The sequence below is a fragment of the Neopsephotus bourkii genome, unplaced genomic scaffold (assembly GCF_033783945.1).
Source record: "Neopsephotus bourkii isolate Nb327-2 ecotype Australia unplaced genomic scaffold, CSIRO-AGI_Nbou_v1 NB_1825, whole genome shotgun sequence".
Lineage (NCBI taxonomy): Eukaryota > Metazoa > Chordata > Aves > Psittaciformes > Psittacidae > Neopsephotus > Neopsephotus bourkii.
This window is the reverse complement of record NW_026902298.1, coordinates 6,724,864-6,746,910: the sequence shown is the minus strand read 5'-3', so window position 1 is coordinate 6,746,910 and position 22,047 is coordinate 6,724,864. Positions and strand designations below refer to the sequence as shown.

General features: G+C 36.9%; 1 protein-coding gene and 1 long non-coding RNA gene across 3 annotated transcripts in view; one reads left to right on the top strand and one right to left on the bottom strand.

The window, feature by feature from the left end:
• DEUP1 (deuterosome assembly protein 1) overlaps positions 1-22,047 on the bottom strand; it is a 48,302-nt gene that overhangs the window by 5,173 nt on the left and 21,082 nt on the right. The window contains exons 6-13 of the mRNA XM_061343813.1: positions 21,754-21,867; positions 19,245-19,457; positions 14,457-14,593; positions 13,730-13,835; positions 11,976-12,170; positions 10,880-10,948; positions 7,737-7,936; positions 942-1,161 (exon numbers count right to left, since the gene is read on the bottom strand). Coding sequence (XP_061199797.1) covers positions 942-1,161; positions 7,737-7,936; positions 10,880-10,948; positions 11,976-12,170; positions 13,730-13,835; positions 14,457-14,593; positions 19,245-19,457; positions 21,754-21,867 — 1,254 coding nt within the window. The remainder of the gene's footprint in view (positions 1-941; positions 1,162-7,736; positions 7,937-10,879; positions 10,949-11,975; positions 12,171-13,729; positions 13,836-14,456; positions 14,594-19,244; positions 19,458-21,753; positions 21,868-22,047) is intronic.
• LOC133207160 (uncharacterized) lies at positions 4,428-14,438 on the top strand. 2 transcript variants are annotated; one of them, XR_009723958.1, is made up of 3 exons: positions 4,428-4,873; positions 6,850-6,946; positions 13,913-14,438. It is a non-coding gene; the product is annotated as an uncharacterized LOC133207160 (long non-coding RNA). The 2 variants fall into 2 exon arrangements; XR_009723959.1 differs by lacking the exon at positions 13,913-14,438 and adding an exon at positions 9,929-10,241.

Sequence of the window (22,047 nt, the reverse complement as noted above, 5' to 3'; positions counted from 1 at the left end):
ACAATTATTGTCATGATTAATAATTTAAAGAGAAAAACTATCAAGCCATAAGGCTCAGCCACACACCTGCCGTTCAGGATCTACTGGGAACAAAAAAGCACGTATCACAGCTGGACAGAGAGATGGCTACGGTCTATTCCTACTAATCTGTTAGTTCCGTTATTTAATGATGGTGGGGTTGTGTGGTTTGAAGTCTGGAAAATAAGGGCTAAATTTTCAAGTGGAAAACCATAGTGGCCTTTAGTGGAGGCCTCAGAATAATAGAAGATACTAAGGAAGAGGATAAAGCTCAAATTTAAAGGTAGATCTAAAGTCAAAGAACTATGGAAAGTTTTTCCTAAAGAAGTTGCCCCAGGTAAAGGGAGATTTATCCCACTTGTCATGGAACTTGGTAACCTCAGCCTTTGAAGACTGAAAGGCAGAATGCTGCACTATTACTCTTTCATTTCAAAAAAAAGAAACATTGCAGCAGTTATCATTTCTGTTCCTTTTCAAATACAATAGCTAACACATAGAAAATAGTTGCTGCAATTCCTCTAATTTCATCCATCAGTGGAATGCTGTAGAAACTTGATTTGTCAAACAGCACTTAAGACAGTAAGTTTTCAGGCATTATGGAAATACACTTAAAGCAGAGTGCCCTTACAAAAGTCAGTATGAAGGAGTGCCCCAATATAGAAGACAATAAGCTAAAATGTAGAAATCTCTCTCACAGTCACATAATGGCAGGTAATTATCACCATCATTATTAGAACAAAGGTATGGCCCAGCAGGGGATGTTTAATTTCCAGAAAAACTGCTTTTGTGTTAAGGTATTTCCATTTTTGCTGGGCTGGCATTGTATAAATAATAATGACAACAGGAGTGATCTAGTTTTTGGCTCTTCCAGGGCTGCGGTTGGTCCACAGATGGATTTGTGTTACAGGAAAGCAGTTACTTACTGATAATTTGATTTCTTCTGCACTGTAAGCAGGGCTCAGTAAACTGCCTCTTCTGCCCTCTCCAGGAAATGTCCCACTGAAGCCCAAAGGATACGTATCACTTTTTGAACCAGTAATACTGCCTTGGCCATATAAAGCAGGACTATGGTTTCTGTGGTATCCTGTGAACACAGCAGCCTGTTGACATTCCATTTCCCATGCGTCTTTCTTTTGGGAAGTTCTAAAAGAGAAAACCAAATCAAAGTATGAAAACCAGTTGTAACTGAGCTATCACAGCGAAGCCAAGCATGATTTTACTTTTGTTTGTTTGTGCAATTTTGATTACTTACCTGCGCAAACTGCTTCATGCAGATCAAAAACTACCAAGCTGCAGCAGTTTTGCAGCTTTCCAGCTAAGTTGCTGTAAACATCTGAGTGTGGATTCTCTGTCTGCCTCAGCTATGACTTAAATCAGCAAATTTAAACCTATTCACTGGAGGTGCAGTTGGATAACCTTGCCGTATAATTATGGCAGGACAAGAGCTAAACCACAAACCTGCTTCAGGTATTGAAAATACCAATATTCCTTAAGAGTTTGTTGGCCATCCTTTGCCAAAGGATATCATCCTGTTAGTTTTTCACTGGGAGAAGCTAAGTAAGCAGTCTTCAGCCAGGTCTTCACAACTTAGACTATAGTCTGATAGGAACTAGAGTGAATTTATCCAACAAATAGAGGGAATGAATTATGAATGTGAGATGAGAAACAAAACCTGTTATTAGTGGTTGAATAATCAGTCAATTTTGATCTAATATAACTTTAAACAGCTATGTTCAAATAGCTAGGATTTTGCTGAATAAAAAAATTGTACAGGTATCTTTGATCCTGCATTTTTACTGCAATACTAATTTTGCCACTGATTTAATGATAACATACAGAAAAAAAGAAACCTATTTTCTTCCCATGCAAAATATCTTCTTTTCCTGATAGTTAACTGAACAATTCTGAAACCATATTGTTCAATATGGACAATTCTGAAACCAAGAGTAGCTTGCCCACATGCCTGCTCAATTAGACTGATTTTCAGTTGCATCTTTGCTTGTATTTATTATGTATTTAATTCAGCCTGGAGACTAGAAGGCTGTGTGGAGACCTCATAGCAGCCTTCCAGTGTCTGAAGGGGGCCTCTAAGGATGCTGGAGAGGGACTCTTCATCAGTGACTGTAGTGGTAGGACAAGAGGTAATGCATTAAAACTTAAACAGGGGAAGTTTAGATTAGATCTAAGGAAGAAGTTCTTTACTGTGAGGGTGCTGAGGCACTGGAATAAGTTGCTCAGGGAAGTTGTGAATGCTCCATCCCTGGCAGTGTTCGAGGCCAGGCTGGACAGAGCCTTGGGTGAGATGTTTTAGTGTCAGAGGTGTTAGGGCAGAGGTGTCCCTGCCCATGGCAGGGGGTTGGAACTAGATCATCTTAAGGTCCATTCCAACTCTGACTATTCTATGATCCTATGATTATATAGCAAAACATGCAACAACATTTTATACATTTCTGTTACAATATTTCTGACTGAGGTAAAAATTTCCACTGTACTGAGGTCTGTGCTTATAATCAAATTGGAATTGTAGTCTTGGGAAGTAACAGCTATACTCAAACATGATAGCTGTTTGAAAAGATCCCATCATTGCAATGCCCTAAAACTCTTCACTAATTTGAAATGCAGTTATAAAAGATTTTAAAGACAAGTTCTCTGACACTGAAGTATAAATATTATAAATATTCAAGAGTATGCAGTGCTGCTCAGATCCAAGGAAAACAACTCTTTTTTTTTTTAATAAAGAAGAAGAATTTGCCAAGCTCAGGGAAAGGACAGCATTTCTTGCAGAAAGAGCACACCATCATTTTCTAATCTTAATTTCAGTATTTGGTGTTGGGAGAGGGTGGCTGTGCAGTCTTAATGAACCCTGCTTGTTCTTAATCCCTGGTGCTGGGTTTGGCTGGGGTAGAGTTAGTTTTCTTCACAGTAGCTGCTATGGGAATGTTTTGGATTTGTGCTGGAAACAGTGCTGATAACACAGGAATGTTTTAGTTACTGTTGAGGAGCACTTACACAGAGCCAAGGCCTTTTCTGTGCCTCACACCACCCCAACAGCAAGTGGGCTGGGGGTGCTAACCCCAGCTGACCCAGTGGATATTCCAGACCATATGGTGTCATCCTCAGTCTATAAATTAGGGGGAAAGCTGGCTGGAGGCCAGTGCCTGGGAACTGGCTGGTTGGTGGGTGGTGAACAACTGCACTGTGCATCACCTGGTTTGTATATTGTGATTCTATTATTATTGTTGTTGTTATTGTTGTTGCTATTATTACCACCATCATCATTATTGTCATCATCCTTTCCTTTTCTGTACCATTAAACTCTATCTCCACCCACACATTTTACTTTTTTTTTTTTTCCCAGTTGTCTCCCCATCCGACTGCAGGAAGGGAAGGAGAGTGAGGAGAGGCTGTGTGGTGTTCAGCTGCCTGCCAGGTTAAACCCTGACAGCCTTAAACATGAAAATGAGCACTCCATCAACAGAGTGTGCAGAACGACTCAGAGAACTAATGAAGAACGTATTTTTCTCTGGCTATAAAAGACATAGTGATTAAGATACTCCAAATGCTATAGGAAAGCGAATTATAAGCATGATTCTGCAATATTATTATTATTGTATTATTATTATTATACATTCTAAAATAAAACTCTCTGAGAACATTCACCCAGCCTTCCAGTTTTCTAATCAGTTAAAATGTTTTTTTTTTATGGGGGCAGAGTTTCCTCCTTTCATTCATTCTTTTCCTGAAATAAACACACTGCTTTTTGGCCACAGATGCCTTTTTTCTCTCTCCCCCAACCCAGTCAATTCCATCTATTGTTTGGATGAAGGGCACAGAAGATAGATGGTATGAATAATAAAATCACAAATATTTTTTTCATCTTGTGTTCTGACCTGTTTGGAAGTAATTTTCTCTGTAAACCCACAGTAAAGTCTGTGATCTGTGTTCTTTTTTATTTTCCCCCAGAACCGCTTCTCTGCGTATTTAATAACAGTTATTACTGTTATGCTATAGCTTGCTTCACTAAGACCAGAATTTTCAGACTCAGGTGCCTACAGTTCTGGTGGCTTTTAGATAGCAAAATCAGATACCTCCGAAGAAAGGACTGACTTTATAAAGGAACTTCATTCCTACTGTAATCCATAGCATTGCTGGGGCTGTTTGCTATCTTGGAAAAACATGACACCTACATTTAGGTGCTTTGATATGGGTACTATGCCTTTACTTCAGACAGACTTCACAGTTGGGGTTTAAATATTTGCCAGCTTAGTGCAATATAATACGTAAGAACAGAGTTCTTTGAATGCAAATGGAAAGGTAGGTAAATATCTGCAATTTTTCAAAACTGTCCATTTGTTAATACTGGCAATGCAAATACACTATAACTGCAGTTGAAAAACTTAGACTTTCAGTGGGTTTATTGTCAGAAAGTATTGAACATATCCACATCCTTCACAAAAATAATATCACTGTGGACATGGTGACATATGGGACAAGAAGTGAAAGAATGATGTCTTCACAAAGGGAATTTATATAGACAGGATCATTTTTTCCAGACTCATATATAAAATCAGCCTGGTCTTTATGTGATCAATGACTTTAGTGGTGCAAACCAAATTACTTACACAGCTTGTGCTGGTTGTCATAGCTGGTCTTGAGAAAGAAAACAACAGATCTTTAGTGACCAGAATGTCTTCAGAATTTGTTGCTTTTAGCTGGCAAGTGTAACTGCTGGCTTGGATTGTAAAACTGGTTAAAAAGTATTTTCCTAAGACACTTGTTTTCACTGCTTCTAATTTATCTACTGCAACACCTGATCCAGTGGTGAGCATGACGAAGAGTCTGTGAACTCCAAAAGGTAGTGAAAACCTCCTTGAGACACATAGTTCACTGTCAAGACAGATCCTTTAAGTGATCCCCAGCTACCTTAATAGGCATTCAGTCCTAGCCTTTGCCCCTCACTTTTGCCAAATGATGAAAGAGCACTTTAGCTTGTCCAATTATCTGTTTTGTGTTTATTTTTGTGGTGAATAAGTAGCCTTTCATTGGGAACTCACATGCATGTTTTAATTTTGGCAGAAATGGGCTAAATAAATCAGCTTCATCAGAGGAAACCCTCTTCAATCATGCCAGACTTCAAATCAACTGTATGTGGCCGAGGTCTAAATAAAGGATTGGAATCTTAAGGGTGGGGAAAGGTTCTGTGAATGGCAATTAGAAGTAAGTCAACTACCATACATGAGAACAGTAGTTACTTAAAGTGGTTGTAGGTAGGATGTGACTACAGGCTTTTTTAGGTAATGGATGCCACTCCTGCAAACCTTACTCTCTAATATTTAGAAATTCCCTGCATACTAAACAAAAGCAGAAGTCAGGGCTCTTCCTAAACTGCCAATAGAACCTCCTGCAATTTCCTGTGTTTTCTCTAGAGGTCTCCTATCTAGCTAATGCCTGTGCCCATGCCTTGGATTTTAGTACTGGTTGGGAGACATGACTGAAATCATTATAGAATATAGCTGGTCAAAGACTTTACTTTTTGTAGTTGTGCAAACCTTTCTACGTTTCTGAATGCAAATAGGAAAAATGAAAAGTAAAGCTTCTGAAAATGACTCTGTAAAACACAAACACCCCCCTTGCACAAACACCATGTTTTCTACTTCTTTTACTCTATAAAAAACAGTGGTTTTGTCCTTTCTTCAGTGCCATAATTACCATGGAAACAGAACTGCAAATTAAAACAGAAATAACATGGTTTATGCTCACAATAAAATAAAATATACCCTAGAGTTTGAGTCAACCAACATAAATTGCCTGAATTATCTGCACACATTTGATTGTTGAAAATTCAATTTTAGTTTTCTGAGAAAATCTTGAGGTAGTTCCTGTTTGAGAACAGGGAACTGACAGTACAGAGAGGGCTCAGTCTTAAAGAGACTGGATGGCTGATGTGTATGTACACTACATGTAGAATTTGTGTATCTATTTATTTAGCTAAATAACTTTTCATTTAGCAAATCAATCACATGTTTCAGATCCTGAAAACCAGGCTCAATAGATCTGTTTCACCAAATTCATTAGAATCATAATTTAAATTGTGTTCGGTAATGTGGTTGATGTTTCTGTTGTTAAAAAGGTTCTCTCCCCCAGGTTTCTCTCTCCCTGTTTTGGTTTAATGTTGGTCTTCAATAGCTAAGTAATCAGAATGCTGCAAATTACCTGCATAGTTCTATTGTCTCATGCACTTACATTCTCATGAATGAAATTTCACAGTTCCTCATGTACAGCAAGTTTTATTCCTGAGAAAATATGACTTTCTCTCTATTAAAGAGAGTGGAAGCATGAGCAAAAAATGTACTCACCAATTTTTGTTGAAATTATGAGACCTACAGGTGCAGAATACTCTGTAACTTGGTTTGTAAATATTTGTTTCAGCAAAACCTTCAACATCTGGCTTCCCAGGGAGGTGGTGGAATCACCATCCCTGGGTGTGTTCAGAGTCCTCAGTGACATGATTTAGTGGTGGACTTTGCAGTCCTGGAGTAAAGGTTGGATTTGGTGATCTTAAAGGTCTTGTTCAGCCTAGTTGATTCTATAATTCTATCATTTGAAACTTAGGAAAACAACCATACTTGCCATTTCCATATATGTATGTGTATGTGTATTATGTATATGCATATATATGTACATGCACACATACTATATATATATATGTATGTATTTGTATACACCTGAATACTACCTACAACACTAAACTATATATTTAACAAAACATTCCAAAGGGAGTTTTAAGCAAGAATGTAGCTACATATAATGAGATGCCTTTCTATTTTTCAGCAAGAAAATGACTTCAAATTTTGCCAATGACTGAATGTATGAGCTTGAAATAACCTGCGTAATTTTGGCTTCAACTGATCCACATTAGTGTTACCATGTAAGTTCTTTTTACAAACGATCAAAATATTTAGCTTCCTATTAATTTTTACTCTCACATACTGTGAAATATTATTTAGCATGGGGTTTAATTTTCTTCTTAGTACTGCAATGCCATGATTATAACATGTTTGAAGGTAATTCAGTGCTTCACTGAATACAGGGAAATAAGAAGGAAGTCATCACTACAATGTTTTCTGTAGCGTGAGTACTTCTGTCTCATTATTTTTCCCTAACAAGGAGTTTATTGTAGTAATTATTTATTCAGGGCATCTGAAATTATGTTTCATTTAAAAATCAGGTCACCCAAGAACACCAAAACTAGACAAGGCATTAAAATACATTTAATGAAACTTCCAACAAATGAAACTGGTGGGACAGAGAGGTTTTCAGCAGGGGCTGTAGTTCAAACTGCTTATTAAGATAACCTCCTGTGGTGCAGTTTACCTCTCATGTTGGTTTTTATTTGGCAGTAAAAATACATCCTGTCCTGTTTTGCAAAACCTGGAAGAATAACTTATGCAGCACATAAAAAGTTTTTAAAGTCATTTCATGTGAAAAACATTTAAAAAATGATCAAACATGTCTAGGACTTCATTTATTGCCAAATTCAGTCAGCCATCTAGAAAAATGTAGGGAATTCTTACAAATATACTAACTAGGTCTGATATTTATGTTGGTAGGAGTTCTGAATGAGCAGAAACAGCAGAAAAGCTTAACAGTTCAGCCCAGTGAGATGCTTCGAAAAAACTTGCAGGAAGATTCATATATATGTACAATTTAAGTATTACCTCTCTTCCTTTTCTTTCATCTTTGAGTGGGTTTGGTAGCTGTGCTCTGTTTCTCCGTATGTACCCATGTGACCCAGCAGTGATATTTCTGTGTCATTTTGAAGTTTAACAAGGCTACTTTGTAATCTTACATTCTCATGTTCTGCTTTGTGAATGGAAGATGTGAAATTTCCATGTTGTTTGTTACATAAATCTATACTCTGTGCAAGAAGATAAAGCCATCATTATATAGTTATCTGTCTTTTCCACAACAAATGGATGTTAGTATTTTTAACAAGCAAACACAAAACAATGTTCTATGCTAAAGAAAGACCTAGCTACTATATATAATCATGCAGCACTTAGAGCAAACCAAGAGAATTGCCTCCAGAAAAAAACCCACTGTAGATAAATGGAAAAGAATGGATAACAGCCTCTGTAACACAATAAAACAAATTAAAGTTTCTCAACAAACATGCATCCAAAATATTATTATCATAAATTCATCACTTGCTTTGTAAAACTTATGACATAAAAGAAACCATAACAGCTATAGCTGCAGACTGTATTGCTCCTTCCAGTAACAATCCCACCAGAAATAATAAGAAAAAATTATAGAAGTTCATTACTTTACTAGATAGAGGGTATGTCTACAGGCACAATTTAATATCTGTGTCAAGATACAGTCAACTGCAGCTTCAGAAGCAGTAAAGACACATTAGCACAGTGCTATCTGTGTTACTAAACCCTGTTTCTCAGCTGGGTTAGTCCACACGGTATACAAGTCGTAATACTAAAAGTGCTAGCAACATGTGCTCTGCAACTAGGGCTTAAAGAGGCCCATCCACTAAGGTATGAAGAAGGGAAGACGGATATTAGCTCTGGAAGTTGACAAGCCAGGATACTGCATTCCTTTTATGTCCTGTCACTTTTTCTATAAAGCCTACGCTGCACACCAGAGCTAGCTAATTCGGAACTACTTCTCTGCATAATACTGCATTGCATTGTGTAAGTATATCTGCAATAGCAGTACAGTGTCATTAACAGAAAAATATCAAATGATTTCATAGAACCATAGAACAGTGTGGGTTGGAAAGCACCTTAAAGATAATCTATTCCAACATCTCTGCCACAAGCAGGGACACCTTCCACTAGACCAGGTTGCTCCAAGCCCCCTGTCCACCCTGGCCTTGAACACTGCCAGGGATGGGGCAGCCAGAGCTTCTTTGGGCAACCTGTGCCAGTGTCTCACCATCTTCATTAAAAAAAAACCAACCAAGCCCTTTCTTATGAACAATCTAAATCTCCTCTATTTCAGTTTAAGACCCTTGCCCCTTCTCCTGTTACTATGATCCCTGGTAAGAAGTCTTTCTCCATCTTTCTTGTAAGCCCTGATTTAGAACTGAAAGGTTACTCTCCATAGGAGAGGTGGTCGAGTCCTCTAACTATTTTTGTGGCCTCCTCTGGACTTGCTCCAACAGGTCCATGTCCAGATTATACACAAGATACTAAACCCCAAAACATTCTATTAAGTTTTGCTTTCATGTATTTCTAGATTTACCTTATTCTTTTAGAAGCTGGTAACTCATGAGTATTAAGGATTTGGATCTTAGTATACAGTTAGCACAACTGAAAACTTGTCTATTCCTTGCACTATCTGTTCTAATGTTATCTCTTCCTGTAACCCTTGCCTCTCTTATCTAATTTTAGGGGAAATTTATGAGCCAAGCTGGCATGGAATTGCCATAAAGTAAAAGGAAATTTAGTAGTTATTGCAAGGATGGCAGGCAGGGGCTCAGCTGTGTCTCTGAAGTGAAGTGGCAGAACAGAAGAAGGAGAGCACTAAGTCACACTACCACTACTAGTTCTCAAGTCAGTTATAACAGCATGAGCCCCAGAACTGAGCTGGCACAGCTACATTGCTTTTGAAATCTAAACAAGTAACCCGGCCTGGTGATGCATTACACCACACTGACTTAAGCTAGCATTAGTTTGAGGAGTCTGTGTAGTGCTCTGCTGTACTATGCAAACACATCTGTAAAAATCTCTCCATTTCATGCAATCTTAGCATGAAATACCTCACAGTCTTTTATGTTTAGATTTTCCCAATACATTAGTAAAGTAGGAAAGACTTGTTAAGTCCATAAATGTATTGATACATGTAGTGACCTTGGTATATCTACTGACTGGATTTTACTGCTCAAATTTAACAGATGTGGTATCTACAAGGATACTTTTCAGACAGTTCTTCTCAATCTTCATGAAGAATGCCACCATAGAGAACAGCTAGAGATGCATACACACATCCATCTATATTTCCACAATAATGTCATATATACACATACATATATTCATAATAGTGTACATGTATGTATAGGTAATACATCACTGATAGACATATATGCTATTTTAAGGGTGTGGAAAAATGTGGCATTCTTTCATACATTTGTCAGTCTATAGTAAGGCAATTAAAAGGCTACAAATCCCCCAAAGATGTATTTACAGCAGTATTTGCAAGCAACATTGCAGTGTAGATTAAATAACTGCAGATGTTCTGTAAGCAGGAGACATTTTGAAGCTTTATGTGGAAGGCAGCATATACAATATTTATTGTATCATAAAAACTACAGTACTACATGATATTATGGCACACATTTTATGAATTAAACTTTAAAAACCCCTGTTTGAAGAAAAATAAATGCTGAACTCCAAAAATAAGCTGGGTGGGGGCAAAATATGTTTTTCACACAGTTATTTAAATATCATATGAAGAAACCAGTAATATAGTAAAACGAGGACATATCTTCGTATCTGTGAGAATGATGACTGTTGAAAATTACATATTTTCTGAAATAAGTGATGTAACTTACAATAAATAAGCTCCAAGAAACTGTTTATTGTCTAGGCAGTTACTGAAAAATTTACCTTACTTCTACTTTACTACAGTTAAGGTCAAAATTATTCCTAGCTATACCCATCTTCAGGCTGAGTTAAATCCACTTGGTGTTGATTATGTCTCACACCTTATTTCTATTAATTTATTTTACTTAGGTCAGAAATCTCTAAATCTGCCATGATCTCAATCTACATTTACAGTAAATATAAGGAACTGTTCTGCGTATTGCATAGATTAAAAAAAAAAATACCATGCAACTTTTACACACCTGGTTTTCCACCATCTCTTTTAGATGTGTGTTTTCAGAGCTCACAGCTTTGTATTTGGAATCCAGGAACTAGGAAAAAATTAAATTCTCTGTTAAATACAAGAACATCACTGGTAACTTTAAATGACACTGAGTATAGATATATATGTTTAATTTTACAAAACATACATAATTACAAAACTAAATACAATGAATTATGAAACTAAATACAATGTTTTTTAAATACAGCAATACTAAAGCAGAAAGAACTCTTAAACAACCTATAAAAGATACACAGGTGCAATGCTTCTGATTTTATTTACCTTTTTTCACTTAGGAAAATATGGGAGTTCACTTGCAGTTAGGATATACAAAGAGAGACAGATTTTGCAGGCCACTGAAACTGTGTGAAATCTTAGTCATTGAGCCTAGAAACAACATCCACTCTTTTTAGTGCTATGGTGGGGAATATAGGCTGGTAAAGCCACACAATAGGAGATGTCTCATTTTCCCAAGCACTAACTTTCCTATTGTCAAAAGTGAAGTATTACATTAAATACAACTTTCAATATGCGGTGACATATCTCAAAAAACAGAGATCCCCAGAAAGCTCTAAATATGAAGGTACTTTTTGTTTACAAAACTAAGTAATGAAGGTAACATATTTGTTTTTAATACTAAAAATTGACATTAGAACACTGGTATCTTACAGTTTTCAGCTTTCAAATTATCAGAATTTTCTAAGCAGATAGGTAACATTCTTCAAAAAGCTTTAAAAAAACCCCTGAAAAAGTGTTCTAGATACTCTAACAAACAGTTCTAATGATAAAGTGCATATAATAACAACAAACTTGAAGTTTTCAAGCTCTTTTGTGTGATAAAATGATAACTACAGTCAATAGTCAGAATGAATTGCAATTTAGATGTACGGTTGACATTTGCCAGTGCATTCTTGTTCCAGTATCAATTTGGCTGCTCTAGAAATACTTCACAGGTATTACAGCACTGCTGATGAAAACTATAGCAAGAAATGTAATGTCTTTTTTCGCAGATAATATATGTCATTACCAATAGTGTGGAGTAAAATGGTCTACACTGGTTTTGCCTACTTGCATACCTGTTGTTTTGCTAACAATTTGTCTTTTATCTCCAACTCCATTTTTAACTGTCTTTCCAGAAGACTAGCTTTCTCCATGATAGTTGCTATAGTGACCTCCTGATGAAGCTCTTCTGTCAGGTCAGAGATTTCCGTCTTCATTCTTTCCTTCTCAGAGTGATGGGACTGCTCCTCTCGATAAACATGGTTTCTTATCTGGAGCAAAATGTTTCAAGAAGAAAAAGTGTTACGAAGCATATATGATTGCATCGCTTGCTACCTATCAGTGACTTTTTTGCTGTCGCTTCCAAGGTATCAAGTCTTCTAACTGAACCAGAGATTTTTGACATTGCATAATAAAATGTCTTCATGAATCAGGGCATATAGCTTTATTTATTTTTATGGGGTTTTTTTTAAACCCTTCTGTTGTTCTTTCATTTGCCTATTCAGTGTCAGAAATGAACAAAATACAAGACATTTAAATTGACATTTAAAAAGAATGTACTAAAAATAATGCTAAAAATTGGTATTTATGGCAAAGACTATCCAAGGAAATATACATTCAATATACCTAAGTCTGATTTAGTTATACTGCTCCTAAGTTAATTTAGGTTTGAAATAAGTTTAATGCAGCCTAAATTAACTTAGGGCAATATAAATAAATCAATCTAGAGACTCTTTGATGAGAACCTATGTTAGAAATAAAGAGCATATACAGTAAATCACTGTATGAGAATTTTTCCTACTGTAACATATAAAATTTAAGGTCAAACTTTCTGCACTGCATGCTGTGCACAGTTCTCCAAAGAATCAGCACAAAGGTTGTTTTCATATCTTCTACTATAACCAACAATTCAGCACTGATTGATAGGTATTTTTTATTATGTAAGAAACAAAACTACATAACCCAGCAAACAACCTTTCAACTCTATTTTAATAATTCCTTGCAGGACTGTACACGATCAGTAACAGATGGCATTTCATTTTTATTTATGCAAACTATACAGAAATACTAGAATTGTAAACAAATAGATGGAGATGCAAAAAAACTCTAAGAGTTAGATCATGCCTATCGTGCCAAAATTGCTGCATCCAAGTCAGCTGCATGCAATTAGAGATATTCCTGCTTCGAGTGCTACTGAGCAAAACCACAACATGCCTGAAGAGGAGTTCTGAGCATCCTCTACTCCCAAAGTGTTTTGGCCTGCGAAGCCATATGCCAGTCCACAGTGCTATGCTACCACTGCTTGCATACAGCACTTGAGAAATGTGCAATGCAATGTGATATGTAGCTCAAACTAAAGAGCGCTGTGTAGATTGTGCAGCAGGTGACTGACTAAGCTTGCCCTTGTGTAGCTATCTGTCCTACCGACTTGTAGCAGTTGATCTGTTGACATATCTTTCATCTGAGAGCACCTACAAACTACTACTTACCTCCTAAAGCCTACTAATTATTTTTAGCCTTAGAGGGTTTATTATCTGCATGGTCTTACTTGAATCACAGTGATGTTTGAGCATGGTCTCTTCCCTCACTTCAGTGAAGTAGCAAGCTCTGCACAGAATCAGAATGTCAATTTTACAGCTATGCACCTACCTCCAGAAATACAACAATATATGAAAACTTTCTCATGTATGAAAACTTTATGCTCTCCTAAAACCACAATTTATCTCCTGCTCTCTTCTACATATGATCATACCCAAGGTCAGTACTTTTCTCTCTTCTAAAAATCCTATTTTGCAATTAAGGCCTGGAAATACTTAGTGATATGAAATACCTCATTTAGCTCTTCTTGCTGGCGTTCTTGACTTTGTGCCAATAGTAATAACTTGGTGTTTTTATTTTCTAGTTGCTCAGTAAGTTGTACACAAAATGGCTGATGCCTTTAAATAAGAAATACACAAAACATGAAACAAACAGGACATACAGTAACCTTTACCTTACAGCATCCTCTCTACAGTGTAAAACTGTGGAAGTGCTGTGTGCTGATGAAAAAATACAACAACCAAAGATTTGGCCTAATACAGGTTGGATCTTGTGAGATTTCTAGAGATTAAGGACAATGCGAGTGCATGCAGAAAGAATCCTGAAATCTCTTGCAGACTGGTATTTCCTATAACCTCAAATAGCTGAAGTAGATTAGATAAACCATAAAAAGATGAGTGTTTCACTCAAGGGATGTTAGGGAGAATCTTAATTACACTATTTCCAAAGTGCTTTAATGCTGAGAAAATGGAAAAAGCTTGTAAACATATAAACAGAAATAGATTAAATGCATTGATTTGTAAAGATCTAGGCAGCATTAAAGCCTTTTTATAGAGCCTGCATCTATTGCTGCCATTTTGTTGTATATAATTGCCAATGAAAATGTTTATTCTAATACTGTTTAGAAACCAACATTTGAATCCAGAGTATCTTAAACCAGCTTTAATTTATATCAAATGTAAAAATAAAAGTTATTAGCTCAGAAGTACTTCTTAATTTAAATATTGTCTTCAACATACATTTCCTGCATATCCTTATAGTCTCTGATTTTCTGTAGTTCTGTATGCATCTGTTGGCATTCCAGTTGTATCCTTCTCCAGAGAACATCCCGGGACTGCAGCTCATTCCTCATTTCTGAAAAGCCTGCCTCCATGTTCTAAACAAACAAGCAAATACATAAATAGTTAAAGTTAGACTGCTCAAGAAGGCGTGTGTTAACACATCAGTTTCAATACCTGTATAATTTGGATGAAAGGACATACATGGTTTTATTATAAGTTTCATTTATGCAAAAGACACTGATTTCATGTCAGTTCTCCAGAAATGTAATCTAAAAATCAGATGCTGAATATTCGTTAGCTCTTGAAATGTTCCCATGCATCTGCCTCTGAAACCATCATAGGAAACATCATTCAGAAGTTCTTCATTGTACTCATTCATTTCATTCATGGCTTGACTTCGCGAACGAAGATTTGGGAAGGGCTTTACCCACGCTTACTACAAGCACACTGATGACTAAGAAGGCCAATGTGGGATAGGCAAATCCGGCTACAAAAAGCACAGCAGAAGGTCTCCTTGGGTGGTATAGGTGGGGTGCAATTCTTTCTGCATTGTCTTTTCTCCTCAAGACTAGTTCTTCGTGAGCTCTCAAAGGAGTCAATGGCATTATGTATGGTGTGCCTCCAAGTCTCCCGATTGGAGGCCAAGGTGGACCACTGTTGGTAGTCAATATGGCCAAGGCTAAGGTATTGTTTCAGGGAGTCCTTATATCTTTTCTTTGGGGCACCTCTCTTGCGGCTACCAGTGGAAAGTTCACCATAAAACACAATCTTGGGGAGGTGGTGATCCTTCATTCTAGAGACGTGCCCTGCCCAGCGCAGCTGCAATTTCAGCAATGGCCTTGATGCTGGTGACCCCTGCTTGTTCGAGGACAGTGACATTAGACATATAGTCAGTCCAATGGATGTTTAGAATTGTACAGAGGCAGCGCTGATGAAAGCGTTCCAGGAGTCGCAGGTGATGATGGTAGATGACCCATAATTCAGACCCATATAAAAGAGTAGACAATACAATGGCTCTATAGACACTGATCTTTGTACTTTTCTTCAGGTGTTTATTGCACCAGACTCCTCTATGGAGTTTTCCGAAGGCTCTATATGCCTTTGCTATTCTGTTGTCTATCTCTTTGTCGATCGTGGCATCCAAGGAAATGATGCTTCCTAGATAGCTGAACTGCTGAACTGTCTTAAGCTCTGACTCGCCAATGATAATGTGGGGATGGCGATAATCTTGCGGTGCAGGTTGGTAGAGGACTACTGTCTTCTTCAAGCTGACTTCCAGCCCAAAAACCTCAGCCGCCTCCGCAAAGCAAGATGTTAAACGCTGCAGAGCTGCTTCTGTGTGGGCAACAAGGGTGGCATCAATTTATAAGCTTGAAAACTACAAGGCTATAGAAAGGCAGGATTACGTGCGTTTCTTTATTAAACATTTCCTGGAAGCTTGGAGCAGATCCATCTAGGCGTCTGTACTTAGCCACGGTGTGTGCTCAGTCATCTTCAACACTAGTTCTATCTGCATGGAGTCAACTGCTTATTCAAGTGAATATCACAAAAAAAAGATTCTTCTTAGGGACTCCACAAATCTTACCTCTATTTTGCCATTAGTTTCTGACTGATAATGTGATAGACAACCTGAAGACCTATGTTACATTCGGCATCACAAACTCTGAATTTCCACAAATATACTGAGAACATACTCAAGAACTTGGGAATATAACCCACAAATAACAAAAATAGCAATAATAATCAGATTCTTGCAGTAATAATATTCAGAGAATAATTTCCTCTCACCCAATATCCAAAAGCATCTTCCAGATTAAAACAAAGGATTTTTCAAGGATGTTGATCCTTTGCCTTTCAAACCATTACACTAAACCCATTAGTATTTTTCATAGTTTCTTCATTTTATTTTAATACAGTTTCCATGTTTAAAAGCAAAAATAAAGTCTTTAAACTTTCATAAGACAACTGGAATCCAGAAATGACATGAAGCAAGGAACTTCAAAGGTTTGTTTTCTTTAGAGCCTTATATGAGAATGACCTTCCTTCCAAGAAGCCTGTGGGTTTTCTTCGGCTAAAAGGGCTGCTGCAGACAGATATGAAGTGCTTTTGCTGCATATATAGGTTCATTCATTTTATCCTTTGTTAATACAAGGCTGAGAGAGCTTTTTTAAACTCTGAAATGCAAGTCTGGGCATATTCATGTGAAATAAAGCTTAATGAACTGTTAAAATTCTCTGCAAGACTTGCTTATGGTCATCTTTATGACTTCAACATTCAAGAAATAGCCACAATTATTTTATGATATATGAATTTGGGGGAGGGTTATCCCTCTGATTTCATTCTGGGGTGGATAAGAGGAATGGATGCTGCACAGTTGTGTGGTAGAAGCCCTATCTGACTGCAGTCATCATACAGATTTACATAAATTGTATTTTTTCTGTGAATTGTAATAATAGCAGGAACAACAACAGCCACGGTAATAACTGAAACAGAACTTCAGGTCAAGAGTTTCACACATCACTGCAAAAAAAAAAATCATTTAGATATGTACCACTTATTATTTTAGGATTAAAACACCAAAAAGAAAAGTAATTTTGAACCACAAAACTTTAGGTTTTGTTTAGAGAATATTTAATGGAATACAAGTTTTTAAAGAGTGTGTTTCAATCTGAAAAAAAAATCCAAATCCTCTCTTTTCTTCCCATGTTTGATATCAAAAGGAAGTCTCAAAAATTTCCTCATCAAGTCCTGTTCTAATACTACTCAAAGCTGTTTGTGGTGGATTGACCCTGGCTGGACTCCAGATGCCCAGCAAAGCTCTATCGCTGCCCTCCTCAGCTGGACAGGAAAGAGAAAATATACCGAAAGGCTCATGGGTTGAGATAAGGGCAGGGAGAGATCACTCAGCAATTGCTGACATGGGCAAAACAGATTCAACTCGGGGAAATTAATTTAATTTATCACTAATCAAATCAGAGTGGGGTAATAAGAAATAAAACCAAATCTTAGAACAACTTCCCCCCCACCCCTCCCTTCTTTCTGTGCTCAGCTTCACTCCTGATTTCTCTACCGCCTCTTCCAGAGCAGCACAGGGGGATGGGGAATGGGAGTTACTGTCAATTCATCACACACTATCTCCGCTGCTCCTTCCTCTTCAAGAGGATATATGGAAGATATATGAGGCACAATATTAGGCTTGCTGCCATTGCCATCAGCCTTCTCCCCACCTAGATTCCCATTTACCTCTCCCTTCTTTACCCACATCAGGTCCATCTATTTCCATCCTCCATGTAGCACTCCTTCACATAAACCTGCTTACTTCTTCTGGCTGACAACAGGCCTTGTTCTTCCTGCTTTCTCACACAGACATTCCTAAAAATATATCTTCTCTGAGCTACACCTTTTCACCATACATTGAATTTTACATCAGTGTTTTCCTTCTGCAGCTATTTGCAAATGTGGCTTTTCTAACACAGCAGTATTCCACACTATGAGCACAGTTATTCTGCAACTTTCTGCCCTTTAGCTGACAATGTTATGTACATCTATCTCCACTGCTACTTAAAATATCTTCAGTGCTTCCTACAGCTCCTGTATTCTATTCACATAATTCCAAAAATCCTCTTGCTTGAAGCATTTGCTTTAAGGCTACAGCATAACACCTACTTTCTCAGTTGTACATCTATCCACCTGCTCCAATTGCCATGATTTCTTCCACTTTGTATTCCAATCCTACCACTTTTGATGGCAGACTTTCTAACAGGCCTCAAACCAGAGATTTTTGGTTGCATACCAATAACTTGTATACTAATGTGCAGATGAAATGTGTAACCACCACATGAGCTAAACTTGGCTGTTCAGACAACACCTGAAATTAACCTCCACCATGTATATGTTAATTCGCATGAAGTATATTGCATATGCAGTTATAACCCTGCAAAGTTGTCTATAAACAGAAAAAGATTATCCCTCTTCAGAAAGAACTGAAGTTATGATAGGCCACCCAATACTTTACTGGACCTTAAAGTGCTTCAATGAATAACAAAAACGTAATTTATATTTGTTACCAGAAAAACATAGTAACGAGAATCTCATTCCTGATCTATTTCAAACATAGCTAATAAAAAAGTCTGTAAAGATCTTGTATTATCGCAGGCTTGTCAGAACTCATATATCAAGACCAAAAGAAGAGGCACAAATGGCTGTCTTCAGACATCAGTGCTATGCTGAAAAATGGTAAACTAGGGATAAGATAAAAGCTGAGGATTCTTTACATGGTTGGCAACTTAAAAATTCATTGACTGCAAAATCTTCCCTCAATAATAATAAAGTGTACCACACACGTTTCTATATACTTATTTACTAGCTATGTGGCAGACACAGTGTACAAGAAGGTGTAAATCAGATAAAGAGGTTTCATAGAAGTCATTTATGCCCAAGAAACCAAGTGAACTAGGATGAGTTTTTGTAGATGCTATGGATATAGGAAAGTTACCAAACCCCTAGATAAACAGACAAGAATAAAATATAGCACTATGTATCAAACACATTTCTGTTTTCTTTCTAACTGCCACTAAAAAAATGTACTGTTCACAGCTCATTCTGTGTTGCTGTAAATCATATACCTCATGTACAGATCTTTTATAAAGGCATCTCAGTACAACTTTTTAAAGTATATTCCTAAGTAACTAATTAACCAACATTAATCCCTCAGTCATCAGGGGGGAAAAGAAAACCCATCATTACCTGGCACTGGTTTTGGTATATTTTTAGATCCTCTCGGAGTTTCAGATTTTCCTCTTCTAGTTTATTCTTGTTTATTGCTATTTCATTCGCAGTTGCCTTCAGTTTTTCAATCATCAACTCATCCGTTTCACTTTTGCACTGGTCACAGGTAATTACCTCTTCTTGTTCGTGTTCCTTATTGCTTATTTGGAATTGATAATTCTGGGTCTGCTTCTACAGAGCAAGAAAATCTTTTAAATGAAACTCAGTGATTCTATGTAAATTGCTAGGACCAGACCATTCCTATTTAAAACATAAGCTATTTCCATCTTCACCAGGATCTGCTCAGAAAAGACGGCACAATTGAAACAGCTTGCATAACTTCTCTAAAGGATTCTTCCTTTATTTAGTCTCACGTTCCTTGTCCTCAGTTAAAAAAGTGTTTCAGAGACTTTGAAGGGCACAGAATTTTTTCAAGGATGTTTCTCCTCTGCTGTGTATTTCCCTAGTACTTAATGTTAATTAGCCTCCAATGTGGAAAAGGTGATTCTGACGACCTACACAAGGCAGTTACCTATAAAAAATAATTTGAAAGAAACGTCCTTCTTTGATTCATTGAACTCAGTAGGAGTTGTGTGTGTGTGCACGCCTCAGGATAGGTATTAACCTTTGACTAGAGGCTACCATTACATAGTTCATGTATAAACAGCTCAGTTACTACAGGAACTGTACTTTGATATCATTATCCTTAAACTTGGGGAAGATTCACCTGCACGTTCTGCAGAGTCCCACACTCCATTCAGTTTGGTGTACTAATTAAAATCCTAAGACAAAACCTTCACAAAACTGGTATTGCCAGGATTTGTGAACTCACAGGTCTCATGAAGAATCATAATTACTATGGTAACTGGGTTTGCTGTTTAAAAACTTATCCACATAGATACCTCTACTGGGACATTAACAAGCAGCAGTAATTTTTCAGAAGACTGAGAATTCACCAAAAAATGACAACAAAATATAACCTGGAAACCATATTTCATATGCAGAGATCAAGTGAGCAAGAAAATGTGTATTAAAAATAAATAGGGTTACAAATGCCATACGTCATTGACAAGGACTGCAAAAAGACATGCTTTAGACAGTTTTTGATGTTCCCATAATTTGGTTGTCTGAACACCCAAGTAGAACTGACCACTGGCTGCATATCAAATGAAAGCCAAAACAAATTTGCAGGTAAGTTTCATTTCTATAGTTGACAAATTAAGGTCCCCTTGACATCAAGTTACGGAGTCTGACATACCAAAATGTTAAAACATCCCGTGAAAAATACAGTGCACTCCAGACTCCAGCTGGAAATCAAAGACCTCAGAAAAGAGGAATTTCAGACAAAGACACAGCACCAGTTAATGCTTTCAGAACAGTCCATCAGGCTTCTGTTTGATAAAGTAGTCAGTATTATGTTACAGTTGTGAAAAAAACTGTCTTCAAGGAATGTTTGCTGACATCAGTGAAAGCCTCAACAGAAAAATGTGAATGAACATTGTGAGTACTGTACTTTGACTTGTCTACCCAAATAACCAACATGCATCCTTCTAGTTTGGTCTAGTCAAAGTCTTGCTCCTTTAACACATTTGTAAGGAAGTTAGAGATACAATATAATGCTTTCAGCATCAAAACCCAAACCTTAACTGCCATCCTTGGAAATATTAAGATTCTCTTAGGAATTGTTATGAAAGTGTTTCAATAGATTAAGATCCAATGATCTTGGTAACAGTGGAAAAGAGGATTATCAGTCAGCAATGTAATTGGCTTCCCCTTAGTTAATTTTCAACCTGTCTTGTGGCCCAGTTCACTTGTAAGTTATTTTCTAAAATTATTTTAGAGCAGGATAGGTCATCAAGACATCATTAAATCAATTTTCTGTTCTGCATTGGAAGGAATTAAAAAAATAAAAATATGCTAGATCAATAAGCTGTCTAAAAAAAGTAATAGAAAATTGGCGAGTATAAAATGATCAGGAAGTCAGGCAAGAGCTGAATGATAACTTCAAACTGAAGAGTATGATAAAAAAGGGGTAAGTGATCTAACAAACAACTCCAAGTTGTGATTTTGAAGTAGCATATAGAAACTATGTTTTGCATAAATGATATTAATATATAGTTATGATCCTAAAAAAAAGGGGGGCTTTCTTAGATTTGAGGGAACTTTGTATTTGATTCAAGCTAGCAATGGCATGCACTTCTTATTTGGTAAGATACTTTTCAATAACTTGTCATCACAATTAATTGCATATTAGTAAATAGCATAAAAGGTAAAATTATCCCCAAGCTATATTTAAAAGGGAAAACTTAACATGCCTTACCTGAAGGCCTTCCTTGCCTAAAGCAATGTATTCACTACCAATATATCCATGTATTGTCAGATTCACTGTAAGCTTAGTGGTGTTCAGATTTGTTTAGATTAAGACAAAATAGCCATAGCTGAGCTAACAGATCATTTTCTTCCTAAAGCAGAAAGATAAGAATTTTACCTGAAATAAATTATATTTCTTGGACAATGATTTTTGTTGAGCATCTAAATAATCAAGATAATTTTGGCAGATTGTCCCCGTCTTATCCCATTCTCTTGATTTTGCCTTAAATTCCTGGAAGACAGCAAAACAAGGCTAGTAATTACAGGGTGAAAATCTTGATCTAAATAACTTTCCAATTTGTATAGTTCTAAGAAAAATCCAGTTGTTTAATTAACACATAATCTTTCCATAATTTTGGAAAGGAATAAAAAAGAGCAATGATACAAATGATACAGCCATCCAGTCATCCCC